We start from the raw sequence: 27,545 nt of genomic DNA on the forward strand, positions 1-27,545 counted from the left end.
GATATTTTAAAAATTACATTCATTAATACTCATTGATCTCAACAGAAGTCTTTTAAGTTTTGGGAAGCTGTTGAGCTCTGAGTAGCAGATACAAATTTTCTGAAACTGTAATTTTCACTTGAAAACTCAATGGCAACAAATACTGTCAGTTGCTGTCCTTGAAGTGATCACTTCATTCATTTGCGAGAAAATATCTGCCAAATAGGGAAAAATCAAGTCTGAATAATCATAGCTTGCCCTTTCAAATAAAAATGGTGCTTCGGGCTTCCCTGGTGGCACAGTGGTTGAGAGTCTGCCTGCGGATGCAGGGGACACGGGTTCATGTCCTGGTCCGGGAAGATCCCACATGCCGCGGAGCGGCTAGACCTGTGAGCCATGGCCGCTGAGCCTGCGTGTCCAGAGCCTGTGTTCCGCAACGGGAGAGGCCACAACAGTGAGAGGCCCACGTACCGCAAAAAAACAAAACAAAAAAAATGCTGCCTCATGGAAAAAATGCAGCTAGTTCAGCTCTCAACTAAAACAAGTACACAAGTGCTTTCCCTTGAGATAGCCACTGTAGTTGGGGATGCAGAAGTGCTTTCCCATCTGTCACAAAATATCAAAACAATGTGAAACTCAAGGATTAGGATTTAATAAAATTAATATGTTTTACACCTTATCAAGGACATTCTTAAGTGATACTGGCCTTCTTTTTTTTTTCTTATTTAAACAGTGAGTGAGGGCATACTAATGGTGTAGTTTGGTGCCATTGCCTAGATTTGTGATAAGGCTCCAGCAAATATTCACCATTGCAGCTTGGTACCATCGGTGCAAATGTCAACACAGTAAAATAAATAAATAAATAACATCTTAGTATTATTATGAAAATAATTTTGACACTATGGACCCCCTAAAAGTATCTCAGGGACCCCACAGGGATCCACGGACCATACTTTGAGAACTACTGCTCCAAAATATCTTTATTTTTGGCAAGGATAGGATCCATGAGAACTACTGCTCCAAAATATCTTTACTTTTGGCAAGGATAGGATCCACTAGCTCCCATATAATATAAATAGCAATAAATCTAAGCAAAACACAACTCAAAAAAAAAATACCCTCTTACCTTTGCCAAGACTAAAGACAAATGGTTCGTTTCGATCATGACTGGAATCAAACTTCTTTCCATTTGACAATTTTCCTTTGTAATGGACATAAACTTTGTCTCCAATCATCGGGGTTTCCTCACTATTCCCCACTCTTTTGACAATCTAGAAAAGACAAACGTCAAGAAAAATGAGGTTAAACATTTTATTTCTAATCAGAGAATAAAGAGGTCACACAGTCCCTTCCACATCACTCAGGCACGTTTGCAAACAACTGTCTGTCCTTTCTAAAGGCTTCCCTCCCAGTTCTCTCAATGATCCTCACTGTTACAAAATTATCCTGTACTACTCTAAATCTTTAATGCTATATTTAATTGTATTGTTAATCACACTATTCTCTCAAAATAATTAATCAATAGATCTTATTTCATTGGTTTAATGCCCCATCTTATGACACTGAAATCTTTCAAAACACAGAGTTAGTCCATGTACAAACTGAATTAGACCAAAAAGATTAGTGGACTTTCAAAAACATTCAAAAAGAAGTCTGAAGCAAAGTTTCAAAGGTGAGATTTTTATTTCTCTCCTTTGCTAAAAACATTATCTTTTGACTAGATTCCACTAGTCTGGTTTAATTTCAAAAAGCCCAATTTCCTGATATAAAGGTTATACTTCCTACTATTTGAAGAATATTCAAAGTGTAAAAAAAACAGTACCACTGCACAGTTTGATATGATACTGAGTAACTTGTGTTCTAGTAAAGGAAATGCCAAAAAGCTCCAAGTTGAAAAACATTTAACTATCATAAAATCCAGTATATTTATTTTGTTCTTGGCAGAGCAAGCCACTAATGCAGTTGGTCAGTTCTGGGAAAAGAAAATCAAATCCAGGCATGTGGTGTATAATTTATTCTGTCAATCACTTATGCCAAATTAATCATTTTTATTAGATAACAGAGGATGGTAGCTAATGTCCAATAAACATCATTTTTGGGGAAGGGTCTGAATTTTTATCTGAAGAATTCAATTATTTGCTCCTAAATTCTTTTTTGAGATGCATCCTCCTTGCCCCACCCTCATATCACCACAAAAACACTGTGAACTTAGATTCTACAACAAAAGCCTAGACATTCTAAAGGAAAAAAAATGATTACTGCAACTTCATCAAAAAAAGTGTTTGGGGGCTTCCCTGGTGGTGCAGTGGTTGAGAGTCCGCCTGCTGATGCAGGGGACACGGGTTTGTGCCCCGGTCCGGGAAGATCCCACATGCCGCAGAGCAGCTAGGCCCGTGAGCCCTGGCCACTGAGCCTGCGCGTCCAGAGCCTGTGCTCCGCAACGGGAGAGGCCACAACAGTGAGAGGCCCGCGTACCGCAAAAAAAAAAAAAAAAAAAAAAAATCTAAAAGAAATCACACGATATTCTAGAAGTGCTCGTGTTCATGAACTGCATGCAGTATTTAGGAGCCTGAGCCTCCCCTGGAGGGAATCTGCATTTCTAGGACTATAACCAAGTAACTGGGCATATGGGATGAATGGCTACCACGGAGTCAGAGCTGTTCACATCAGCAAGTGATACTCTGGTATCACTTCCGGTTTCCCCAACAAGACGAGTTTAGTGCCTAAATCTGGAGCTGTCTTAAGGATACAATCTAGTCTCAATTCAGTTTAAAAATGTAAGCTCCAAAAAGAAATTTTATCTTCCTGGGTTAGTTTCTCACTTCCCAGATCTGCCTTGGTCTTTTAAAAAATATATACAGTAACAGTTAATAAGAGAGATTATTACAATCATGGCACTGTGCTAAATGCTTTATGTAATCTCAATAATTCTATGAGGTACGCAGTATTATTACTCTAATTTTACAAATGAGGAAACTTCATCACAGATAGGTTACTAAATTGCTCTAGGTCATAGAGTTAAAAGACCTATTTAATCTTAACCAAAAGCCATGGTGAAACATGAGGCTTTAGACAGTGATAAACCACCATAAGATTTAAAGGGTTTATAATCTCTAAATGTTTCTTACAAGCCTAAAAATCTTATTAGATTTACTCCCTAGAACAAAGCAGGGCCTCAGGCAAGTTGGGGGCCATGTCCTCTGTACCAGTGCTCTGAAAAGATGAAAGAGAAGAACTTAAACAGAGGTAGGGAGATGCTGCAGAGAGCCCACAGAATTTCCACTGTCTTGAGAGGCATTATGGAGTATGGGATGAGTAATTCACAGAGCTACAAGGTTGAAAAGCCCTCTGAATGATGATATCATAATATACATCTTATGCTATAGATAGCATAAAGCCCTTATTCTACAGGTTCAAGTCTTCAAATTTTGGCTTGGCATACAGCAAGCTAATAGTAAAACATGTATATTCAGAAGAAATTCGGCACAGAAAAAAGCTTCCACATAAGCAAGATTAGCCAAAACAAACTAAAAAAATTCTCATTTGCTACTGATAACACAAGGAGATATTAAAACTCAGCTTAGTGGTAATATTTAGAATGTTTAAGATAATCTTTTCAGCAAAAACAAAAATTAATTATACAAAACTTGAACGCATAACAACAGTGTAGGAGAAAAAAGAACTTAGTATGACTAAAACCATTTAACCTCTCTTTATTATACGAAATAATAACACATACATATCTTCCATACATAAATGGAAGAATCAAAAAGAACTCTGTCTCACAAAACCACTGTGAGATTTAAAAAAATGTAAAAATGATTAATTACAGAATGAAAAAAGTGTTTTTAAGGAGGAAAGCTAATTCAAAAGTGAGATATATTCTCTGATGAAACCTCAAAAAAATACCTTCACTGCACACAGGAATTCTATTTGTATGTAAAAAACCAATCCTTTTGAACTCTGCAAGTTAGCTTTTCTTTTTCTTTTAAAAAAGTCTTTTGAATTGTCATTAGCTAGCTTTAATATACTTAAATATTATATTAAAATAATCACCCATTTATACACTCTGAGAATAGAGAGACACAGCCTTTTGGAGTCAGACGTAACTTGGACCTAAACCCCAGATCTGCATTTACTAAGATATATGATTTGGGGCAAGTTAATTTACCTAGCTGGCCCTCAGTTTTACCATCTATAATCTGGGATTAAAAATAAACCTCCTGTTATGAAGACAAAATGGGAATTTAACTGCAGTGTCTGGTACTTAGTAAGCCTCAATAAACATTATCCATCTCCACCTCCAACCAAAAAAACAAAAAAAGATTTTTATGAACAATATTTCCAGATAGCAAATTTCCCTAAATGTCATTCATCCTTGTGGCCTCACCTTTAATACTCCTCTATCTTTTTTGGAGGTAATATCCTCTCCCTGTTCAGCAACAGCTGCTGCGGGGCTTTCTCCATTGTTCTTGGCAGCTTCATCAGTAGTCATTGTCTTTTATAAGTAGACAACCTGCTGAGAAGAAACATATTTTAGCTAGGAAAAGTATCACTTCTTTATGCATCTTAAATGCCCCTAGGAACTGAGCTTTAGCTGACCCAAGATTTACTAAGGGCCAATAAGGTTAAACACTGAAAAGGAAAATAAAAACATCTGCTATGAGCATGTACTGATGTCATGAGGCATGTAAATGAAACATCATCCAACTCTTCAATTTCCCATCCAGCTCTGATCCCAGATTAGAGAGCAGAACAAGTCAGGTTTGATAGTGATTATATTCCTTAGCATGATTACACACTGAGAAGTAGTCCTTTCAGAACTTTGAAAACGTCCTTTTCCTACAGCCATATTCTTGACAGAGAATTAAGAACTTATCAGGTGATCTGATAAAAGAAATGACAATATATCACAGTGAAAAACAGGACAGGCTTTCAAAATGACAGACCCTAGTCTGAGTCCTAGCTCCAGCAATATCTGTTTGACATTTGCAAACTTAAAGTCACTGAGCCTCAGTTTCACAGCTGTAAAATGGATGGAGTTTTTGTTCATAGGGTTACTGTGAGGCATTAATGAGATAACAAATGTTAAGAGATTAGCACAAAGTCATAACTTAAAAATGTAAACATTTATCATGATTATTACTGGGTCTTTTATAGAGCCACATTTTTCATTTCCTGCTCAAAAGTTCCTTTGGAATGAGGTTCTTCCCTACCATGGCATTCCAGGCCCTCCACAACATGATCCTTACCTATCTTTCAGGTCTAGCTTCCACTACTTTCTTTCATGCACCTCATGCTCTAGCCAAACCAGACCAATTCTTCTCCCATAACAAGTCCCGTGCTTTCCCATCTCCATGCTCTTGGTCACTCTTTTTTAAAATCCCCACTCTTGGGCTTCCCTGGTGGCACAGTGGATAAGAATCCGCCTGCCAATGCAGGGGACATATGTTCAAGCGCTGGTCCGGGAAGATCCCACATGCTGCAGAGCAACTATGCCCGTGCGCCACAACTACTGAGCCTGTGCTCTAGAGCCTGCGAGCCACAACTACTGAAGTCCGCGCGCCTAGAGCCCGTGCTCCGCAACAAGAGAAGCCACCGCAGTGAGAAGCCCGTGCACCTCAATGAAGAGTAGCCCCAGTCGGCGCAACTAGAGAAAGCCTGCATGCAGCAACGAAGACCCAACACAGCCAAAAATAAATAAAAATTTAAAAAATTAAAGAAAAATAAAATCCCCATTTTTCCCACTCAAATGCTACCTCCATCTTACCAAACTCGACCTTCTATTTTATAGTTGTCTGCCCTTTCCTGTACTTCCTTAGCTCTCCCCTTGATTTGTTGTCTATAATAATTCGGTAAGACAACACACTTGTTGTATTTAAAAGATCCTTGAGAGCAGGGCCATGCTTTGTCCATATTTAGATTCCTTAGAATGCCTCTACCTTTTAGACTGGAATGACAGAAAGGTCAAGGAATCTGGAGCTCCTTACAAGCTGTTTAATGTGCTTACTTTAACTTCTCTAAGCTTTTTTCCCTACCTGTGTAATTAGAATAAAAATAATATCTACTTTCACAGAGTGATCTTCTGGATTAAATGGTATAATGTATATGTTAAAAGTATACTATTCCAATGTTAACTCTTTTTATTATCATCAGTCACCTAAATGACAGACACTTCATGCAAGGCAAATACCAACAGGCTAATCAACAAGACAAAACAAAACACACCTTGCTGGCTGCTGCCATGATGAATTCCATACTGCTCTCCTGGTTGAGCAGGGGAAGACAAGAATTAATCACTTCTACAGCTATTCAGTATTAGGCTAATAATGGACATAAGGCTCCCTAAGTCACCTGTGGGACCCTCTTGCCTACACAGTTAAAAAGTGCTATTTTACACTTGTGAAAAATGTCTGACTGATACAACTGATAATTAGACAACTAAATATAGTTGATATAGTGTTTTAAATCATTTCCAATTGACCTAAATTTGCTTCAGTGTCAACAAAGACACAAATCAAATTTTGCTGTGACCCCAAATCTTCAAAGAGAACACTAAAAACCAGGGGCTTAGCCCTTTGCTTTATTTTCTAGTACACTTTATGCCAAACACAAAAGATCCAAATGCTTGGCTCAGGATAAGGGAAAGGCCAGAACAAAGCGTCCTCAAACAAACAACAACAAAAATTAAGTACCTACTTGTTGTGTGATGCTGGGCAAGATAATTAGGGAAATTAGATGAACAGGGTTTGTTCCCAAATTCCAGTAACCTACCACTTATAAAACACTCTCTGATGCATAGAAATTTGCAGGAGCCACCTCAAAAACAGAGGGAAAAGATCTTTTAAACACTCTGGAGGTGTTGGACTGTATCCCTGGAAAAATACATACACACAGAAAAAATTTCCTGGTGCTTTACAGGTACATAGACATCCATCAGTAAACCCCTGGAGAAACCCTGGAGTAAATCAATAAACAAATTAAAACCACCAAATGAACGGTTATTAGGGAACAGGACAGCTACACAGTCTCAAAACTGGTTTGTGTTAATATAGAAGATGCAGAGTTTGGTCATAATGCAGATCACTTGTGTGAAGGGGGAGGTTTGTCAGATCACTCCACTGGAAAGCCCTTTTTCCTTTTTTAATAATAGCTTTCCAGTGGAGTGATCTGACAAACCTCCCCCTTCACACAAGTGATCTGCATTATGACCAAACTCTGCATCTTCTATATTAACACAAACCAGTATCAGTGTGCCTCCTGATGTGATGTAATGGGAAGCATACATGTAGTATTCCTACCAAAAACATTTAACCTGAAACTAATCAAGAAGAAAAGACAAAATTAGGTTGTGGAACATTCTACAACTGGCCTAGACTCCTCAAAATGTTAATGTTATGAAAGACAAAAAAAAGTTAAAAAAAAAAGAAAAGGGGCCTGTTCTGGTTTAAAAATGACTAAAGAGACACAGCCACCAAATGCAGTGTGTGATCCTTGGCTGGATCCTGGATTAGGGGGAATTAAAATTTATAAAAGCACATTTTTGTGAGAATTAGGAAAATTTGGAAAAATAGACCATATATTACCTTATTATTACTGTATAATGTTAGCTTTCTGGAGTGTGATATAGCATTGTGGTTTTATACAGAATAATATCCTCATTCTTAGGAGACACATGCTGAAGTATTTAGGGGTGAGGTGCCATGATGTCTGCCACTTACTTTCAAATCATTTGAGAGAGAGCATGTGTGAGCACAAATATCACCAAAAGCTAAAAACAGAGCATTCAGAAAGCATGACTACAACACATTCAAAGGCAATGCCTTTCTTTTGAATGTTTGTCATTTGTAGATCAGCTAAACTTTTAAATGAAAATACTGTCAATCAAAAAACATTTTCTTTTGTTCTAACCTTCCCCTTTGGAAACAATGGCTTGCTAAAATTTAAATAAATAGGGAACTTGTATAAGTTGATTTGCAAGCTTTATAAATCTCATTTGATAAAGGAATTTGCTCTTCATTTTTGGTTCTAACACTTGAAGGGATACAAATAATCTTTGTAATCTCAGAACGATTCTGACTAGTATGGAGTCCATGTGAAAAGAGGTAGCACGAATTAAATTAATTAAAACACAAAGATAAAAACAACACTAAACCTTTGTTGAACTTTCAAAGGCAGATAAATCTGGAAAAATAAAGAAATAAACTGAACATTCCAAGTACTTCCCCTTAATTCCAGTTATACCATTTGGGGTATAGATTTTTGTAAGCAAACAAAACAAAGAAAAACTTCTTCCTTGATCTAATGTTACATGAAAAAAAGGCTGTAAGAACAGATAATTCCTAAAAACCTGTAAGACACACTAAGAAAATTTCACTTTTTTCGTAAGAGAGCCTTTTCTTCATTCCCTTACCCTAGGTTTATTCTGGATTTAAAATCACTCTGTAGCTATGGATATTAATCTATGATAAAGCTCACTGTCCTGAACTGTCCAAAGGGGGAAATTGCTGCCCAGAGCCTCAGAGAGGGAACACACAGTTCGTTCTGTTATGGACATGCCAGATAAGCATGCACTCTCCAAAGTGCTGGTCAGCAAACACCTGAGACATCACAGAAAAATGAGACTAAGCTTAAAATTTCATCAACAGTGTACTGAAAACTTCAGTTAACATAACTAAATTGTCATATTCCCCCAAATGAGAAATCATTTTAAAGGTTTATCCACTAATTAACCATGTATATTACCTACTGTTGTAGTTGTTCTCTTTGTTAAAATATAGGTACCTTGTATCACAGATTATCCTACTGTCTAACAGAAGAGTTTTCAGAAAGAAGACAAGAAAGAATATAGGAACTGGCTACTTTGTTAGAAACACAGAAAATTACAAAATTACAGCAGCACTCTTTCTAAGTACCATAGATGTCTGGGCCATAAAGGCTTTCCGTCTCCTAAAACTAAAACACAAAAGAAAGAGAGAAAACACAAGGAAAGGCTTGTAACTGAATGCAGTATAAGTGCATCCTAATTTTGAAAATATTCATGTAAGGACTAACTGGAAAGCCCTCATTTACTTTCAACCCCAGGCCTCTATCAAACATTCAAGTCCAGTAACACAGGAGTGTCAGGAGTAGTTATCTATTTGTAGGCAAGACACACACAAAAGAGAGATATACATGCATGCAGAGGAAACGAGATCAAATATAAAGACAGACTATATGTCTATATGAAACTGCACACTGTATTTATTCACCTACTTTCCCCCAGTTAATTTGCTTCCTCCATACCGGGGTGCGGAATGGGGAGACGACGAACAACGCTCTTATATATGCTCATACATTTACGTTCTCTCCTTTAAAAAAGAAACCTGCAAGAAGATATACAAAGAGCCAATAAGCATGTGAAAAGATGTTCAACATCCTTATTCATAAGGGGAATGCAAGTCAAAATCACAATGAGATACCACTTCACACTCATGAGGATGGCTATTATCAAAAAAGGAAAAATGACAAGTGTTGGTGAAGATGTAGAGAAATCAGAACCCTCATGCACTGCTGGCAGTAATGTGAAATGGTGCAGCCTCTGTGAAAAGGTTTGGTGGTTCCTCAAAATATTAAACACAGAATCACCATATGATCCAGCTATTCCATTCCTAGGTATGTACCCCAAAGAAGCAAAAACAGAGACTCAAACAGATACAGTAGTAGTAGTCACAAAAGCCAAAAGGTGGAAAAACTCCAAGTGTCCATAAACAAAATATGGTATGTGTGCAATATATATTATGTTATTATTAAAATGAATATTATTCCATAAAAAGGAATGAAATTCTGATACATGCTAAACATGGATGAACTGGAAAACATTATGTTAAGTGAAATAAGCAAGACACAAAAGGACAAATATTGTATGATTCTACTTATATGAGGTACTTAGAATAGGCAAATTTATAGAGACAGGGACTTCCCTGGTGGCACAGTGGATAAGACTCCACACTCCCAATGCAGGGGGCCCGGGTTCGATCCCTGGTCAGGGAACTAGATCTCACATGCATGCCACCACTAAGAGTTTGCATGCCACAACTAAGGAGCCCGCCTGCCGCAACTAACACCCTGCACAACCAGTCAACCAACCAAATAAATAAATAAATATTTAAAAAAAATTATAGACACAGAAAGTAGAATAGAGATTACCAGGGGCTGAGGGGAGCAGAGAATAGAGTGGTTGTTTAATGGATATAGAGTGTCTTTTGGGGAAGATGAAAAAGTTCTGGAGAAGAGTGGTGATAACTGCACAACAATGTGAATGTACTTAATGCCACTGCACTGTACATTTAACCATGGTTCTCTCTTTAGCTCTCCTACCTCCCCCTTAATTGAGGATACCTTCTGTATTTCCAATGTAATCCCAAAGTGCTGAGTCGAGCCTCCAGAAGTGATTATTGTATCAGTTCTTCAGGGACCAAGGACTCTGGGATGTCCAATCATGAAGACTGGAGAGGAAAGAGAATCCTAAATGGAGCTACCCCTTGATTGCTACAAATTATTTCCTCCTTTATTATCTCTCTCTGATACATACAATGCTTTGGTAAACTCACTTTCCTTCTCAGTAATTAGTGAAGAAAAGCGAAGTTCACAGACCAAATTTACCATTACTCCTGTCACTAACCCTGTTTACTTGGATGAATTACTGTTCTTAAATAAGTAGGAGGCAAAGAGTTATATATATTAGCATTAAAACAAAACAAAAAAAGGTCTAGAAAATATTAGACCATCCAAATGCCAACGGCTGAAAGACTAAGGGATCAACTTCCCCCACGATGGCAATGGAGTGACAGAAAAATCTGCAAAGCTCTGAGCTTGAAAACAAGAAAAGGTTTATCACTGAACTAGAACACAGATGAGATCAGCCAGAAGGAGAGAACAAAGAAGAGCAAACTGCCTTCTGAACACCGACTGTAAGAACAGCTCTTCCAAAGGGAACCTGGTCAGCATCACAAAGAGCAGAGAAATTAAGTAGAGCCCCACCTGGGGGACAGAGCAGACGCTGTGTTCAGATCAGTTAGGCCAGGTAGGTTTCCCTCCCTCCCGAATGCACAAGGTGGCTCCCATTTTTTTCTATGAACATGTAAGAATTTTCTTTACTCCTGGGGTTCGGATGTATCACCAGAATATACGTGTTATTAATCTTCTTTCCTTCATTCCTGCAGGGGCCTTAACATCCCGGTCCTTAAATGCTGAAGACAAGTCTTTGAGGATCTCAGGAAAGTTCCTACTAATATTTCTTTTCCTTCACTGTCTGTCCTCTGCTTCTAGAAGTCTTATTAGACAGACTTTGGGCATCTTGGTTCTATCCTTCAGGTCTCCTAAACATGTTTCTGGGATAAATATTAGAATTACCTGAGGGAGACGCAAGAGGGAGGGGATATGGGGATATACGTATGCATATAGCTGATTCACTTTGTTATACAGCAGAAACTAACACAACATTGTAAAGCAATTATACTCTAATAAAGATGTTTAAAAAACAAAACAATAAAGTACAGCAAAGAACCAAGGGAAAAAAAAAAAAAAGAATTACCTGAGAAGCTTTAAAAAGCCACTGATGCCTGGACCCACTCCCAGAGAGTCTGGATTTAACTGGTCTGTGGTCAGGACATCAGTGTTTTTAGAAAGCATCTCAGATGATTCTAATATACACACAGGGTCCAGAAACCACCTCAATTCCATCTTTGCCTTTTTGCTCTATATTCTAAGAGATCTCCTTTGATGGAATTTCTAGATCACCATTTGGTTGTCAGCTATGCCCACTGTGTCATTTAATTTGTTCAAAGGATTTTTAAAAATATTTATTTCTATATACTCTCTTATTATCTGATTGCTCATTTTTTCTTAGCATGTCTTTACTTTATGGATGCAATTACCTTTCAAATATTTCTGAAGATTCTACTTACAATAAAATGGGACATCTCCTATGAATAAGTGTTTGGCTAAAAAGTTTTTAAGGAAAATAAAATGCTGATTTTACGTATCCCCTAGCATCTCCCAAAGGCACTGGGCAGTGGTAAAGGTTGAGAAGTTAAGAAATGGAAAGGAGAGAAAGGTAGCATATTGTGAATGTAAAGTATAAGGGGAATGTATAAGATGCAAAATGTGAGAATTTTGAGACTTTTACTAGGCTTACAAAGGGAAACAGTAAAATGCTTTGGTGGAAAGGGGAGTGGAGAGCAAAGGTTTAAGAACAAGAAAGAACTTGACAAGCTTAAATACACAGGGAAAGAGTCACAGGGAAACAAAAAAAGTAATGATTCAAGAGTAGGAAGAACAAAGGCATAGATTTGTTCATCAATTAAACATTTATAGATTGCTTTTTTTTAAATTTTATTTTACTTTTTTATACAGCAGGTTCTTATTAGTTATCCGTTTTATACATATTAGTGTATACATGTCAATCCCAATCTCCCAATTCATCCCACCACCACCACCCCCCCGCCACTTAAGTTACAGCTAAATTAATATGGCTAAATAAAAGTATTCTAAAACTTTTCCTCAAGAGGAATGTTTAAATAAAAATTATCAAATTCGTACTATAAAAATATTATGCTGTCTTTGAAAAGGATGAGGTAAATCTAAAGAGAATCACTGAGCTAAGAGTCTAAACACCAAAAACATCAAAACAACTAAACTGAGAAAGGATTTTGTAGATGTCCATCCACTAAAAAAGAATACCATTGTAATAACTGAAATGTATTGTTACAATGCATAGTGCCCAGTGATGATTTGGTTCTCCCGGCTGTAAACAAAACCAACATCACTTGAGGATGTTACAAAGGGATAATACATGTGGTACAGACGATGTGGTATATCATAATTGCTTGCAGGAACCAACCACGTTTCCCAGTTATTTATAGATTTTGGTGTGTAGAATCATTTTTTAGAGCACTGGCTTACAATTATGCAAATATTACATATTACATGCCAAAATGTCTTTTTCATCACTGTTCTTCCTTAGAGTTAAGACAACTAAACTTTGGAAATATTAATACGGAACAGGTGAGATCTTATCTATTCCAGATAAGCAAGCTTCTAATAATGACATGAAAGTTGGAACAACATCCAACATGGACTATTAAGCGAATGGCAAGCTGCAGAACAATTTGTAGTATGATCCTATTTTTAGGAAGAAAATGGTGTATATTTACTTATATATACAAGAAAAATATATTTAACCACAGTTAAAACAATGTTACCTCTGGAGAATGAGATTTAGGAGTTTCAGAAGGGATTTTCACTTATAAAATTTTTTATCATTTAAATAGTTTAACACTAAGTATATATTACCTCCATGATTTTTTTAAAAAACTTAGGACAAAAAGACGAAAACACTTCACAGCTGCACTCATCAGGACTTATTCTTTCTGTTCAATTTAACTCAAACATTTTGGAGTGCCTCCTATGCAGAGGAAGCAAAATCTGGTTGGGCAGAGTTCATGCTTGTGAGACGTCCAGAAGGCAGTCAGAGACAAGGCCTGCGCTCAGGAGAGAACTCTGGGGGACAGTACACGTTGGGGCGTGACCAGATTCTACATGGAATTAAGATAAAAGTACACTTCCAGGGCTTCCCTGGTGGCACAGTGGTTGAGAGTCTGCCTGCCGATGCAGGGGACACGGGTTCGTGCCCCGGTCTGGGAAGATCCCACATGCCACGGAACGGCTGGGTCCGTGGGCCATGGCCGCTGAGCCTGCGCGTCCGGAGCCTGTGCTCCTGCGGAGGAGAGGCCACAACAGTGAGAGGCCCGCGTACCGCAAAAAAACAAAAAAACAACAACAAAGAAACAAAAACAAACAACAAAAAAAGTACACTTCCAGTTACTTTTAAGAAAGTACAACAGTGGTTCTCAAACTTTTAACGTCCCAGCCTCACTTCTGATTACTAGGTCTTGTGGCAGTACAGATGAAATAATTTCCATCTCCCTGGAACTTACATTCTGGGAAGGGTAAACACAGTAGGAGTGAGCCTCCATTCATGTTTTAATAGAAAAATTAAATTTCTACCTGTGCTACAGTGGTAGATTATTAACTTGAGTTGATTCATTAGGGTCAAACAGTTTGATTCCAAGTCGGCTGGTGATTTCTAAGAACAGGCCAGCAAGGTAACATATGGCAAAGGTCTGTAAACATGGTATAGGCAGAGAATGTGTCCTATTCTTTTTTTTTTTTTTTAAAGAAGATGTTGCGGGTAGGAGTTTACTAATTAATTAATTTATTTTTGCCGTGTTGGGTCTTCATTTCTGTGCGAGGGCTTTCTCTAGTTGTGGCAAGCAGGGGCCACTCTTCATCGCGGTGCGCAGGCCTCTCACTGTCGTGGCCTCTCTCTTGTTGCGGAGCACAGGCTTCAGACGCGCAGGCTCAGTAGTTGTGGCTCACGGGCCCAGCTGCTACGCGGCATGTGGGATCCTCCCAGACCAGGGCTCGAACCCGTGTCCCCTGCATTGGCAGGCAGATTCTCAACCACTGCACCACCAGGGAAGCCCATGTCCTATTCATTTTTGAACCCCCAACACCTAGTGTAAATGGATGGCATATAAGAGGCAGTTGATAAACGCAAATGAATTGTGATTTTCAAAAGCAACTGATATAAAGACGGTAAAATAGCAGACACTACAAGGAATTAGCACTGAAATATCATTACCAGTTGACTGTATTTCTTCTCTAATCTACTCTGAAAAATCTAATCTGGAGAATTACACCGTACCTAAGTGCTCAACTATGAAAGTAAAAATAATATTCTGTTCTAATCAGGGGTGGTAATCAAGAAAACCCTAGCATAATTAATACATCCCTGAAGTGCACTGTAAGTGTATGTCTATGCATACATACACATAACAGGTTTATCTTATTAATTATATCAGTTTGACTTAAACATGGGCAGTCAAAAACAGAGCACCACACCTAGCTGTCAATCTCTGAGTATACACTAAATAGCAACTGGAGGAAGAGATGGCTCAGAAAGCTGGACTGCAGAAGAAACCTAGGATAAAATTTTTGTATAGTACTGCATTCCTCTTATAGTTTCATTAAAGCACTATAACATAAATTAAGCAGGTTTAAAACATGGCTTCACTCTGTTTCCCAAGGTCCATTATATGTCCAAGAGTAAAACTGCACAAGAATAAACTGCATTTTGTGTCTGTGATCAAATCCTTAAATACAGAAGGAAAAAACCCTTGGCCACCTTAAATCCCTCCACAAAAGTATGGAAGGAGGACAGGGACTGAGGAGAGAGAAGGGAAAGAGTGCTGCTCTCAAGTTTGACGACCAGAGCCTCTGCCTTGGCAGTGGGTTTTGAGAATAAGGGGATGTTCCATAACAGGAGAGACTCCTGTTTGGGGAGAAGTCTGGGGGGAAACTGAATCTATAAGGCTGTAACACATCCTAGGCAGGAAGAAATAAGGAAAATTTATTTTTGATGTGACCCTGCCATCTCCCAAACCCCTCCATTCTGAGTTGGTACCTCCTCTGCATGCAGATCTAGTTATTGAACAGTGAAGTTTGTTAATATGACTTATTCCTTCTCCTCAGGGTCAGGGTTAGGGTTAGGACCTTCCAAAGTGACAAATTAATCTCATAAATTAATCCTGTCAACTAGATAAAGATTTGTCTACCTGCCTAAGTAAACAACCCTTTTTGGAATGACTCATATATTCCATATTTCCAGAACAAATTTCTAATTAAAGGGTATATATGAGAGAGGATTGAACCATGCCTAAATTTAAACTCAAATCCACTGGTAACTAGCTCTGGAATCTTTGGCCCTCACTCAGTTTCTCCATCTGTAAATTTCAGGGGGGTTAAGGTTTATTCCAACTCCAATATTTAGAATTACTTTTTAATGAATAAGTACATATTTTACCTTATAGGACAATGAAGTTTGATATGTGGAAGGGAAAACAATTCCCAAGGAATGGAAAAAGCTATTCTGGTATCACAGAGTTCACTTTCTACTGTAACCCTGTGGCAAAACATTATTCTGAGGTTTATTCCCTTAGATATTTTCTACAGCTGCCACAACAATTGTCACCAACATAATGGCTTAAACAATACACACTTATTATGTTACAGCTCTGGAGGGCAGAAGTCAGAAATGGGTCTCACTGGGCTAAAATCAAGGTGTTAGCAGGGCTGCATTCCTTCTGGAGGCTCTAGGAGAGAATTTCCTTTTTTCCAGACTCTAGAGGCTGTCCACGTTCCTTGGCTCATGGCCCCCCTTCCTCCATTTTCAAAGCCAGCAATATTGTATCTCTCTCATCATTCTTCTATTAGTCACATCTCCCTCTGGCCACAGCTGGGAAAGTTTCCCTGCTTTCTTAAATTTCTTAAGAATCCATATGATTATGCTGGGCTCACCTGGATAATCCAGGATAATTTCCCCACCTCAAAGTCTTTAACCTTGATCATATCTGCAAAGTCCCTTCTACTCTGTAAGGTAACGTATCAACAAATTTCAGGGATTAGGATGTGGGCGTCTTTGAGGGGTCCATTATTCAATACTATCTACCATAGATACCTAGTCATCCAAACAATATCATAAGAATTTCTCCCAAGCCTAGAATTCTGTTGACTTCCTCCATTTTATACTTAGGGCTCTTTCAACATTCTTTCCCCTCTCTCCCTTTATTTATCATCCAGTTGGATTACAGTGTTCTAATATGACAATACAATTAAATCTAACATTTGATCATTATTATTCTAAAAAATTCTTCAGAATTTCAGAAAGCCCAAATTGGAACATTTATTCAGTTTCTCGATTTTGTAATAAGTTAAAATTATAAGTAAACTTGATATATACAATGCAGGTTTTCCCCCCTCATCAAACTTAATCACTGACAAATTATTTTTTTTTTTTTGACAAATTATTTTTAAAATTATTCTGAGTCCCTTATGTGCTTCTGAAATTTAAACAGCTTGCTATAAATGTTGAAGAACACACAAGTACATTTTTTAAACAGATTTGGTGACAATACAATAAACTTCATATATTTAAAGTATACAAGTTGTAAGTTTGTATGTTTTGACATATGTATATATTATCCATAAAGCCATCACTACAATCAAGATAATGAATATATTTGTCACCCACAAAAGTTTCCTTGTGTCTCTTTAAAATTCATTCCTCTCTGGCTCACGTCAGAGCAATCTCTGATTTGCTTTCTGAAGAGTCTGTATTTTATAGAATTTCATATAAATGGAATAATGTCTTTTTTCCCTGACTTCTTTCTCCTACTGTAATAGAGAATAAAATACATTGCTGCGTGTATCAATAGTTCATTCCTTTTTATTGCTGAGTAGTATTCCATTGTACAGAGACAGTGCTAAATGTTTGCCTGTTGATGCACATTTGGGTGATTTGCCTTTTAATGCACATTTGGATTGTTTTCCATTTCTGTCTATTACAAATAAAGCTGCTATGAATATTTGGGTACAAATCTTCATGTAGTCATATGCATTCATTTCTCTTAGATAAATGCCTAGGAGTGGAATGGCTAAATCACAGAGTAGGTGTACATTTTAGGTCTTTAAGAAAGTAGCAAACTGTTTTCCAAAGTGGATGTACCATTTTGTGTTCCCACCAGAAGTGTGTAAGAGTTTCAGTTGTTCCACATCCTCATTAACACTTGGTACCATAAGCCTTTTTAACTGAAGACATTCTAACATGTATGTAATGGTATCTGTGATTTTAATCTGCATTTTCCTAATGACTAGTGGTGTTCATCATCTTTTCATGGGCTGATTTGCCATCCATGTATCTTTGGTGAGCTGTTCAAATCTTTTGCCTATTTTTGACTGAGTTTTCTTATTATTAAGTTTTGAGAGCTCCTTATATAATGTGAATACAAGCTTTTAATCAGATAATGTGATTTGCGAATATTTTCTCCCAGTCTGTGACTTGTCCTTTTATTCTCTTATAAAGGTGGCTTTCAAAGAGATGTTCTTAATTGATACAGTCCAATTTATCTTTTTTCCTTTATAAATCATGCTTTTGGTGTTGTACCTTAAAAATCTTTACCAAACCCAAAGGCAAACACATTTTCTTCTAAAAATTTTATTGACTTGGGCTTTACATTTTAGGTCTATGATCAATTTTGAATTAACTTTTATATATGATATACGGTGTGGATTTAGTTTTTTGTATATGAATCTCAAATTGTTCCTCACCATTTGTTGAAAAGACTAAAATTTTTTCCATTTAATTGACTTGGCACCATACTCAAAAATTAATTGATATTTTCCATTCTATGGGTCTATTTGCTTATCTTTTTTTTAATTTATTTTTTTGCAGTACACGGGCCTCTCACTGTTGTGGCCTCTCCCGTTGTGGAGCACAGGCTCCGGACATGCAGGCTCAGCGGCCATGGCTCACGGGCCTAGCCGCTCCGTGGCATGTGGGATCTTCCCAGAACGGGGCATGAACCCATGTGCCCTGCATCGGCAGGCGGGCTCTCAACCACTGCGCCACCAGGGAAGCCCCCAACCTTTTATTTTTAATCTATTTGTATCTTACTACGTATCAGAGGTTTCTTGTAGGCAACATGCAGTTGAGTCTTGCTTTTTTACCAAATCTATTAAGCTCTGCCGTTTAACTGGATTGTTTAGATGGTTTATAGCTAATATAAGTATTGATACAGTTTGGTGTAAACCTAACATTTTGCTATTTGTTTTCTATTTGTCATCTGTTCTTTGTTCCATTTTTCCTCTTTTTTTTTTTTAAGATTTCTAGTTTTTATCAAATTTGTAAATTTTTGACCATTATTTCTTCAAAAAAATTTTCTGCACCCCCTCCTCTCCTTGAGACTACAATTATGCATATATTAGGCCACCTAAAGTTGTCTCACAGCTCACTGATGCTCTATTCATTTTTTCCTAGTCTTATTTCCTTTCTGAGTGTTATTCTGGATAGTTTGTATTGCTATGGCTTTAAGTTTACTAATCTTTTCTCTTGCACTAATTTGTTGTAAATCCCACGTAGTTTATTTTTCATCTTGCACATTGTAGTTTTGATCTCTAGATGTTCAATTTACGTCTCAAATGTATTTTATATCTGCATTTAACATTCTCAATCTTCCCTCTACTTTCTTGAATATATGGCATATAGCCAAAACTGTTTTAATGTTTTTGTCCACTAATTCTATCACTTGTGTCATTTCTGGGTCGGTTTCTATTTTTTAATTTTCCTCCTCATGGATTGCTTCATTACAAGTCTGATGCTTTTGACTGGAGGCCAAATGTAAATTTTACCTTGGTGAGAGCTAGATATTTTTTTCCTCCAGTTTTATTGAGATATAATTGACATATAGCACTGTATAAGTTGAAGGTATACAGCATAATGGTTTGACTTACATATATCATGAAATAATTTATCACAATAGGTTTAGTGAACACCCATCATCTCATATAGATACAAAATTAAAGAAATAGAAAATTCCTTGTGATGAGAACTCTCAGGATTTACTCTCTTAACAAGTTTCCTATATAAAATACAGTAGTGTTAATTATATTCATCATGTTGTACATTACATCCCTAGTACTCATTTATCCTATAACTGGGAGTTTATACCTTTTGACTGCCTGCATCCAATTCCCCTCCTCCTGCCCCTGCCTCTGGTAACCACAAAGCTGGTCTCTTTTTCTATGAGTTTGTTTTTGAAGTACAATTGACCTAAAACACTATGTTAGTTCCTGTTACACAACACAGTGATTCGGTATTTCTATATGTTTCAAAATGATCATCACAATAAGTCTAATGATCACCACAATAAGTCTAGTTACAATAGGTCACCATACAAAGATATTAGTTATTGACTATGTTCCCCACACTGTACATTTCATACTCTTGACTCATTTTTTTCTGCAACCAGAAGTCTGTATCTCTTAATTTCTCTCACCTATTTCTTTCTTCCCCCTATTCCCCTCCTCTCTGGCAACTCCCCATTTGTTCTCTGTATCTATAACACTGTCTCTGTTTTGTTATGTTTGTTCATTTGTTTTGTTTTCAGATTCCACATGTAAGTGAAATCATGTAGTATTTATCTCTCTCTGATTTATTTCCCACAGAATACCCTCTACATCCATGTTGTCCAAATGGTATAAAGATCACATCTTCTTTAACCTTTCATCTACTGATGGGTAACTAGGTTGCTTCCATATCTTGGCTATTGTAAATAATGCTGCAATGAACATATGGGTACACGTAACTTTTCTAATTAGTATTTTCTTTTCTTTGGAAAAATACACAGGAGTGGAATTGCTGGATCATACAGTAGTTCTATTTTTAATTTTCTGAAGAATCTCCATACTGTTTTCCATAGTGGCTGTACTAATCTATATTCCCACCAACAGTGCACAAGGGTTCCCTTTTCTCCACATCCTCACCAACACTTGTTATTTGATAATACAGTGCTAGATATTTTTGCATAACTATACACATTGAGCTTTGTTCTGGGATGCAGTTAAATTACTTGGAAACAGTTTGATCCTTTTGAGACCTATTTTTAAGCTTTGTTAGAAAGGATCACAGCAGTCTATAGTTTAGGTCTACATTTGCACCACTGCTGGGGCAATACCCTCTGAGTACTCTATCCAATGTTCTGTGACTTATGAGGTTTTTTTCCTATGGCTGGTGGGAACACAAACTATTTTTAACCCTGAAAAAGAATCAGGGATTATCCCCTCTACTCCTTTTGGGTGGTTCCTGGCTTCAGGTAGCTTCCATACAACATAAGTACTAATTGTTACTCATATGAAGACTTAAGGGAGACTCTCTGCAGACCTTTGGAGTTTCCTCCTTGTGCAGCTCTCTCTTCTCCAAACTACAGCCTCCTTGGCCTCCAGCTCTGTCTCCTCAACTAGGGAGACTGATGGGCTCCGTCTGGGATTCCCCTCCTTATGCTGCAGCCTAGAAACTCTCTCCAGGCAGTAAGCTAGGATAATTGTAGGGTTCATTGTTTGTTTCTGCTTTCTTGGGAATCATTGTCCTGTGCTTCCAGTTGGTCAGTATTTGAAACTTTATATAGTATTTCTGGGGTTTTTGTTTGTTTTTTTGTTAGTTATGTGATTACAGCCAAGAGAGTAAATCCAATCTCTGTTATTCCAACTTGGCCAGAAGCACAAGCCCACAAGTATATTTTTAAGCCAGAAAAAGGGAGACACAGTAAAAAGACACAAGTACTATGAATGGAATTTCAAGTGGCAAGAAAATATCTTAGAAAATAAACATTATCTAGAACTAATTTTGACAGTCTGAAATTTGAAGGATATAGTTTTTCCACGACAATAGCCTGTAACTGACAGTAAATATCTCTCTCCTAAAATGGCAGGTACTTGATCTTAAGACAGCAATCAAAACTATGATTTTGTGCATATTTCTGGAAATTTGGATAATTGTGGTATCTCATTTTTTCTTTTATCTATGTAAGAAAATGATAAGTTTAAGCCTTATAAGAATAAAAACATTATGATTTTACATTTCTAAATGCCATTAATAAATATACCACAATTTTTAAAAATCTGAGTTAAAAACTGTTTTCCCCTTCCTTTGATTAATTCAACTAAAAAAATACATTGTTAATCATCTTAATACTTCAAAGTCACAATGCTACAAAAAAGTTGGCTTGTGGTTGACACTGGTATTAGTCTTTAGCAGGTCTATAAAACTTGCTTTTGTTTTGGAACAAACCTCAAATGGACACCTATTATATGCAAAAAAATATTAATAAACTGAGATTTTAATACTGCTTCAACTGGAAAGAAAGCCCCCAAACTTTAGAACATGCAAACTCTGTAGCGGTACTTACAAACAACATAGGAAGAGCAGGCTGTCACCAAGTTACAGGGCTTGTTTCTCTGTGTGTCTATTTAAACTTTTAACTAGCCTAGCAACACCTGCAGATCTCTGCCCTCAGCATATGATTTCATAAGAAAACAACATATACAGATGCAAAGAAATTGACAGAACACAACAAGGGAAGAGAAGGCCATAAAGAGCTCTACTTGGATGACTCCCCCCGCCCCAAATCACCTTCCATCAAAGTGACTTCTGTGGCTCAGACTGCATTATCTGGCTCCTTGCCCCCATGCTACTCAATCACAATTCTTTCCATTTCTCAATGGCCATTATACAGACTAGCCAGATTCCAAAAATTTCACCTAAATGTTCTGAGGAAAGTCTTAGTGTGTGAGGGAGGGCTTTTAATGGAGAGTGAGAAGACGAAAAAGAAACTGAAGGAAACTGGCGACAGAAAGGAGCATTCATGGAGCTGAGTGTTAAATCTGAGACTGGCTCATTCTAACCATAACGTTATGCCCCAGCTCTTCACTTTCATACATTCTTCCTGGAAAGTTAGGTAACTCTGGTTTTTAGCTACAGAGCTAAGAGTTGTCTCTTGAGTTAAAAAAAAAGTATTCTATTGGCCAAAACTTAAACTTTTAAAATTATAAATATTATATAGTTATATATTACAGAAAGTTTGAGAAATAAAGAAAGGAGAAAAGAATTCACCATAATCCCAACATTACAATTCAGGAGGCCTTTTTTAAAAAACAGACTTTATTTTTAAGAGCAGTTATAGGTTCACAGCAAACAGAATAAAATAACCAAAACAACCTTGAAAAGAACAAAGTTGGGAGGACTCACGTCATGGTTCTAAAACTTACTACAAAGTGACAGTAATCAAGACAGTGTGGCACTAGGATGAGGACAGACACATAGATCAATGGAATAGAATTGACAGCTGATAAATAAACTCTTACACTTATGGACAATTGATATTTGAAAAAGGTGCCAAGACAATTCAATGGGAGAAAGAACAGACTTTTCAACAAATGGTGCTGGATCTCCATATGCAAAGGATTACAAAGTTGGACACCCTACCTCACACAATATACAAAAAGGAACTCAAAATGGACCAAAGACCTCAGTGTAAGAGCGAAAACTATCAAACTCTTAGAAGAAAACACAGGGGTAAATCTTCACTGACCTTGGATTAGGCAATGTCTTCTTATGTGAAACTGAAAGCAATAAAAAAAAATTTGATAAATTAGACTTCATGAAAATTAAAAACTTTTGTGCTACAAAGGACACCATCAAGAAAGTGAAAACACAACACAATAGGATGGGAGAAAAATTTTGCAAATCATGTATCTGATAATGAGACTGTATCTAGAATATACTAAGAACTCTTTTAACTCAATAACAGAAAATAACTCAGTTAAAAAAGGGGCAAAGGATTCAAACAGACATTTCTCCAAATAAGATTTACAAATGGCCAATAAGCACATGAAAAGATGCTCAACATCATTAGTCATCAGGGAAATACAAATCAAAACCACAATGCAGTACTACTCCATATCCACTAGGATGGCTATTAGCAAAGAGATAATAACAAGTATTGACAAAGATGTGGAGAAGGTGAAACCCTTATGCATTGCTAGTGGAAAGGTAAAATGATGCAGCTGCTTTGGAAAACAGTCTGGCAGTTCCTCTAAAAGTTAAAGTTATCATTTGATCAACAATTCCAAGAAAAATGAAAACATGTCCACACAAAAACTTGTACATGAATATTTGTAACAGCATTATTCATAATAGCTAAGGAGTAGAAACAACCCAAATGTTCATTAGTTAATGATGGATAAACAAAATGTGGTATATCCATACAGTGGAATATTATTCAGCAATGAAAAGCAATGAAGTACTGATAACATGCTACAACATGGATGAACCAAGAAATATTATGCTAAATGAAAGCCAGACACAAAATGCCATATTTTGTACAATTCCATTTATATGAAATGTCCAGAACAGGCAAATCTATAGTGACAGAAAAGAGACTGGTGATCTTCTAGGGTAATGGGGAAATAGGGAGTGACTGATAACGGGTATGAGATTTCTTTGGGGGTGATAAAGTGTTCTGAAGTAGAATAATGGTAATAGTTGTATAACTCTGTGAATATACTGGAAACCACTGACTTGTACACTTTAAAAGGGGTGAATATTATGCTATGTGAATTTTATTTCAATAAATCTATTCTATTATCCAGCTTTCTATTATTCTATTAAATGGATGGACCATAATTAATGATATACATTGCTTCCAACTTATCTATTCTACATAACACTGCTGTGAACAGTTTTGTGCCTAGGCTTTTACCATATCATATAATTAAGGGTATGAATTCTGTTAGTAGGAATCTTGACTTACAACATAGCAGCTGTGTGATCTCGGGCAAGTCAATTAATTTCTTTGTGCCTCAATTTCCCCATATATGACATGAGGTTAACAGTATTCACACCTCTTGGAATTCTGAGAATTAAATTAAGTAACGCATGTAAAGGGCTCTGCATGGTGCCTGTCACATAGTAAACTATCAACATTAGTGGTAGAGGTAGCTAATAATTGTTATTCTAGTTTGTGCTATTTTCTGAAGATGACTTCCAGAAGTGATATCACCACCTCAAAAAACATGGACATTTATATGCCTGAATACATTCTGCCAAACTACATTTCAAAAGGGGTGCACTAGTTTTTGGCACTAGTAGTAAATATATGAGAGAACCAGAGTAATCATGCCATCATCAACATTATGTTATAATAAATTTGTTTTGTTAATTTAATAGGCAACTCACTTTAACTGTTCATATTTGCTGCTTTTGGTCCTTAGCAGCTTGAAACCCAAGTTTTCTAATTATCATATGAATCCTGCATACCTGGAGCATCTACTGAATGTGAAATCTGTACAAGACCCTATACTGGGGGCTACAATGGAAACTGAAAATGAATAAGGCCAAGGATTTTGTGTGAGGTAAGGGAAAGAAACATTTTTATTCAAAGTAACTATGATTAAGTATAACCGAGCTATGAAGTATTTATGAGGGTAGGGAAAAGATAGCAGTTTATAAAGGTTTATAAAGTAGAGAAAAGACGGCAGTGTTTGAGCTCGTTCTTGAAGGGTGGGCATAATTTCAGCCGGCAAGGGTGTGGCAAGAGTAAAATCAAGGCTGGTAAAAGAACACAGTACATTCCAGGACTACGCAGCTTGAGTACAAAGTGGCTAGGGGAGGGAATGGTGACAGAACAAGGTACAGGGTGCTCTGGGAACACAAAGAGGACCCTCTAAAACAGAGCCAATGACCATGGGAGCTGAGGAGGACAGTTTCTCCCAGGGCAAACAGCATGCAGAAAAACACAAAGACACAAATCATCGTGACCCATGCAGGGAACTGCACGTAATCCAATTTAGCTGAAGTGAAGTGTACATGTGGGAAGGAGGCCGATGATGCTAAATAAATAGGCAGAGGCCCGACTGTGAAGGACCCTGTGTGCCAGAATAAGGCATTTGAACTTTATTCCAAAGGAAATAGAGAACTGAAGCATTTTAAAGAAAAGAAGTGACAATCAAACTGACTTCAAAAAAATTTTTCTCTGGCAATCCTCCAAGAGCTTCCCATCTCACACAGAATAAAATCCAGTCCTTCTTATGCTTAAAACCCTACGTGCCGGTCAGTGGCTATCTCTGAAATTATTTCCTATTGCTACTCCTCTCACTCACTCTGCTTTTATGACACTGGCCTTCTTGCTGTACCCTTCAATATACCCCTACTCAGGGCTTCTGCACTTGCTGTCCCCTCTGCCCGGAACTCTTGCCCCAAACAGCTGCACAGTTTGCTCCCTCACTTCCGTCAGGTCTCTGTTCAAACACTTTCTTATCAGAAAGGCCCTCCCTATTACCCAATATAAAAGAGCAAGAAACAATGGCAATCAATCCTACCATTTGTTTCCCTCCACTTACCACCTGGCACATGTATTTATCTGTAAGTTTCCCATCTCTCTTTACTAGAATATAAGTTCCAGGATGGATCCTCTCAATTACCCTGATATAGGAACTGTTATTAGCATTTCCAGATGGTGAAATTCAGGTGCATAATATTGCTACTGCACCGTGGAGCAAGGCAGAATGACTCCTGAGCCTACACTCGAACCATTTCACACACTGACTCAAGTGAAGTTGCAGGGTCCTGGCTTTGATTCTAGATTATTTCCAGTGACTAGGCTCCATCCAGACAAGCACCAAGATAGTGTACTCTAAATTCACACTATGTTCTTCTAAAAAGATATGCATTCTTATCATTTGTTATTAAGCCAAGTTTCAATCGCTAGGAAACTTTTTTTTTTTTGCGGTACGCGGGCCTCTCACTGTTGTGGCCTCTCCCACTGCGGAGCATAGGCTCCGGACGTGCAGGCTCAGCGGCCATGGCTCACGGGCCCCGCCACTCCAGAGTATGTGGGACCTTCCCGGACCAGGGCACGAACCCGTGTCCCCTACATAGGCAGGCGGACTCTCAACCACTGTGTCACCAGGGAAGCCCGCCAGGAAACATTTTTAAAATGAGCAGTTAAAATGCACGAGGTATCTGGACTTTTATCTATTCAACTATAAGCTGTACTTTTTCTTGCTTTAGGTCCACAGATATTAAAACAAGATGAAAAGATTTTATGAAACCAGAAGGAACATAGCACATGACACCAAAACTACTTTTCCAAGAGCTTTTTTCAAGTATAATAGTCAACTTCAGGAATAAAACTAACTCCATCTTTAAAATATTCACACCAAAATTTTCTGAGGTATTACACAAAAGAAAGGACATGGTGGCTACCTCGAAAACATCCAGTAAACACAGTATCATATGTAGAGAAAAAGAATGAAGGTGAGATCCCAGTAACATTGCTCCTGATTCTTTTCCTACCCCTCAGATTACCTGCTGCTTCTTTCCTTGATTATTCTTTCATCCCATCTCCTATTATTGCAAGTATCTCTTTTCAAAATGCAGTTTTCAATCAACAGCTTTTCCCCTGTCAACCACTTCATACCAGAACTCATCCACTCTTAATTTCAAATATGGCCTCTATTAAGATAACCTCCAGATCTAGTTATAATTTCTCCCTCTTCCCTTCTCCTGTTTTTAATCTCTCCCAAATTGCCTGGCTATAGATACTCAATACTTCAGGACCCTTTTATATCCCTATTTTTTAAAGAAAATCCACTTTTTCAAAATTGGCTCCTTCTCCATTTACTTTGTCATCTGTATTGTCTGGCTATTCTCCTATAACTTTAATTTTTCTCCATTTAATCAACAGGACCTGCCAACTGTTCATTGTGTTTCCTACTATCTTACTTTCCAATTCCATAGCTATCACCACATTCTGGGTTTTCTTCCTTTCCTTCCTGAGTCACCACAGCCCTCCAGCTGACCTGCCTACCTCCAGCCTACTCCCTTCTATTCATTCTGTACATACTGCCAGTAAACCTCTCTCACACGGTACACACCCCAATTCAAGGACTTAAAAGAGTTCCCCAGCATAATAAAACTAAACTTCTCAAATCAGCACTCAGGTCCTTCCACCCCTCCAGACTGTCACTCATGAACGTTTAGCTTAAACATACTAAGGAGACAAAACCCTAGAAAACCAACAACTTGATCTTCCACATCTGGATCAGTGCAATGCACACTACAGGTCTGT

General features: G+C 37.5%; 1 protein-coding gene and 1 long non-coding RNA gene across 17 annotated transcripts in view; one reads left to right on the top strand and one right to left on the bottom strand.

Annotated features, from left to right (window-relative positions):
• The window catches only part of LOC116762639, a 41,511-nt gene extending 29,559 nt beyond the window's left edge, over positions 1-11,952 (top strand). Inside the window, exon 2 of the long non-coding RNA XR_004352306.1 lies at positions 11,184-11,952. This is a non-coding gene — a long non-coding RNA (uncharacterized LOC116762639). The remainder of the gene's footprint in view (positions 1-11,183) is intronic.
• FKBP5 (FKBP prolyl isomerase 5) overlaps positions 1-27,545 on the bottom strand; it is a 94,683-nt gene that overhangs the window by 49,217 nt on the left and 17,921 nt on the right. For 4 of the 16 annotated variants that reach the window (XM_032649858.1, XM_032649864.1, XM_032649861.1 and 1 more), the window contains 2 exons: positions 4,370-4,495; positions 1,106-1,250 (listed from right to left, as the gene is read on the bottom strand). In XM_032649858.1, the coding sequence (XP_032505749.1) occupies positions 1,106-1,250; positions 4,370-4,474 (250 nt within the window). In that variant the 5' untranslated portion in view covers positions 4,475-4,495. Of the gene's footprint in view, positions 1-1,105; positions 1,251-4,369; positions 4,499-9,230; positions 9,345-23,006; positions 23,038-27,545 lie in introns of all 16 variants that reach the window. The other 12 variants (XM_032649857.1, XM_032649863.1, XM_032649860.1 and 9 more) reach the window with 7 other exon arrangements.

The sequence above is a fragment of the Phocoena sinus genome, chromosome 11 (assembly GCF_008692025.1).
Source record: "Phocoena sinus isolate mPhoSin1 chromosome 11, mPhoSin1.pri, whole genome shotgun sequence".
Classification (NCBI taxonomy): domain Eukaryota; kingdom Metazoa; phylum Chordata; class Mammalia; order Artiodactyla; family Phocoenidae; genus Phocoena; species Phocoena sinus.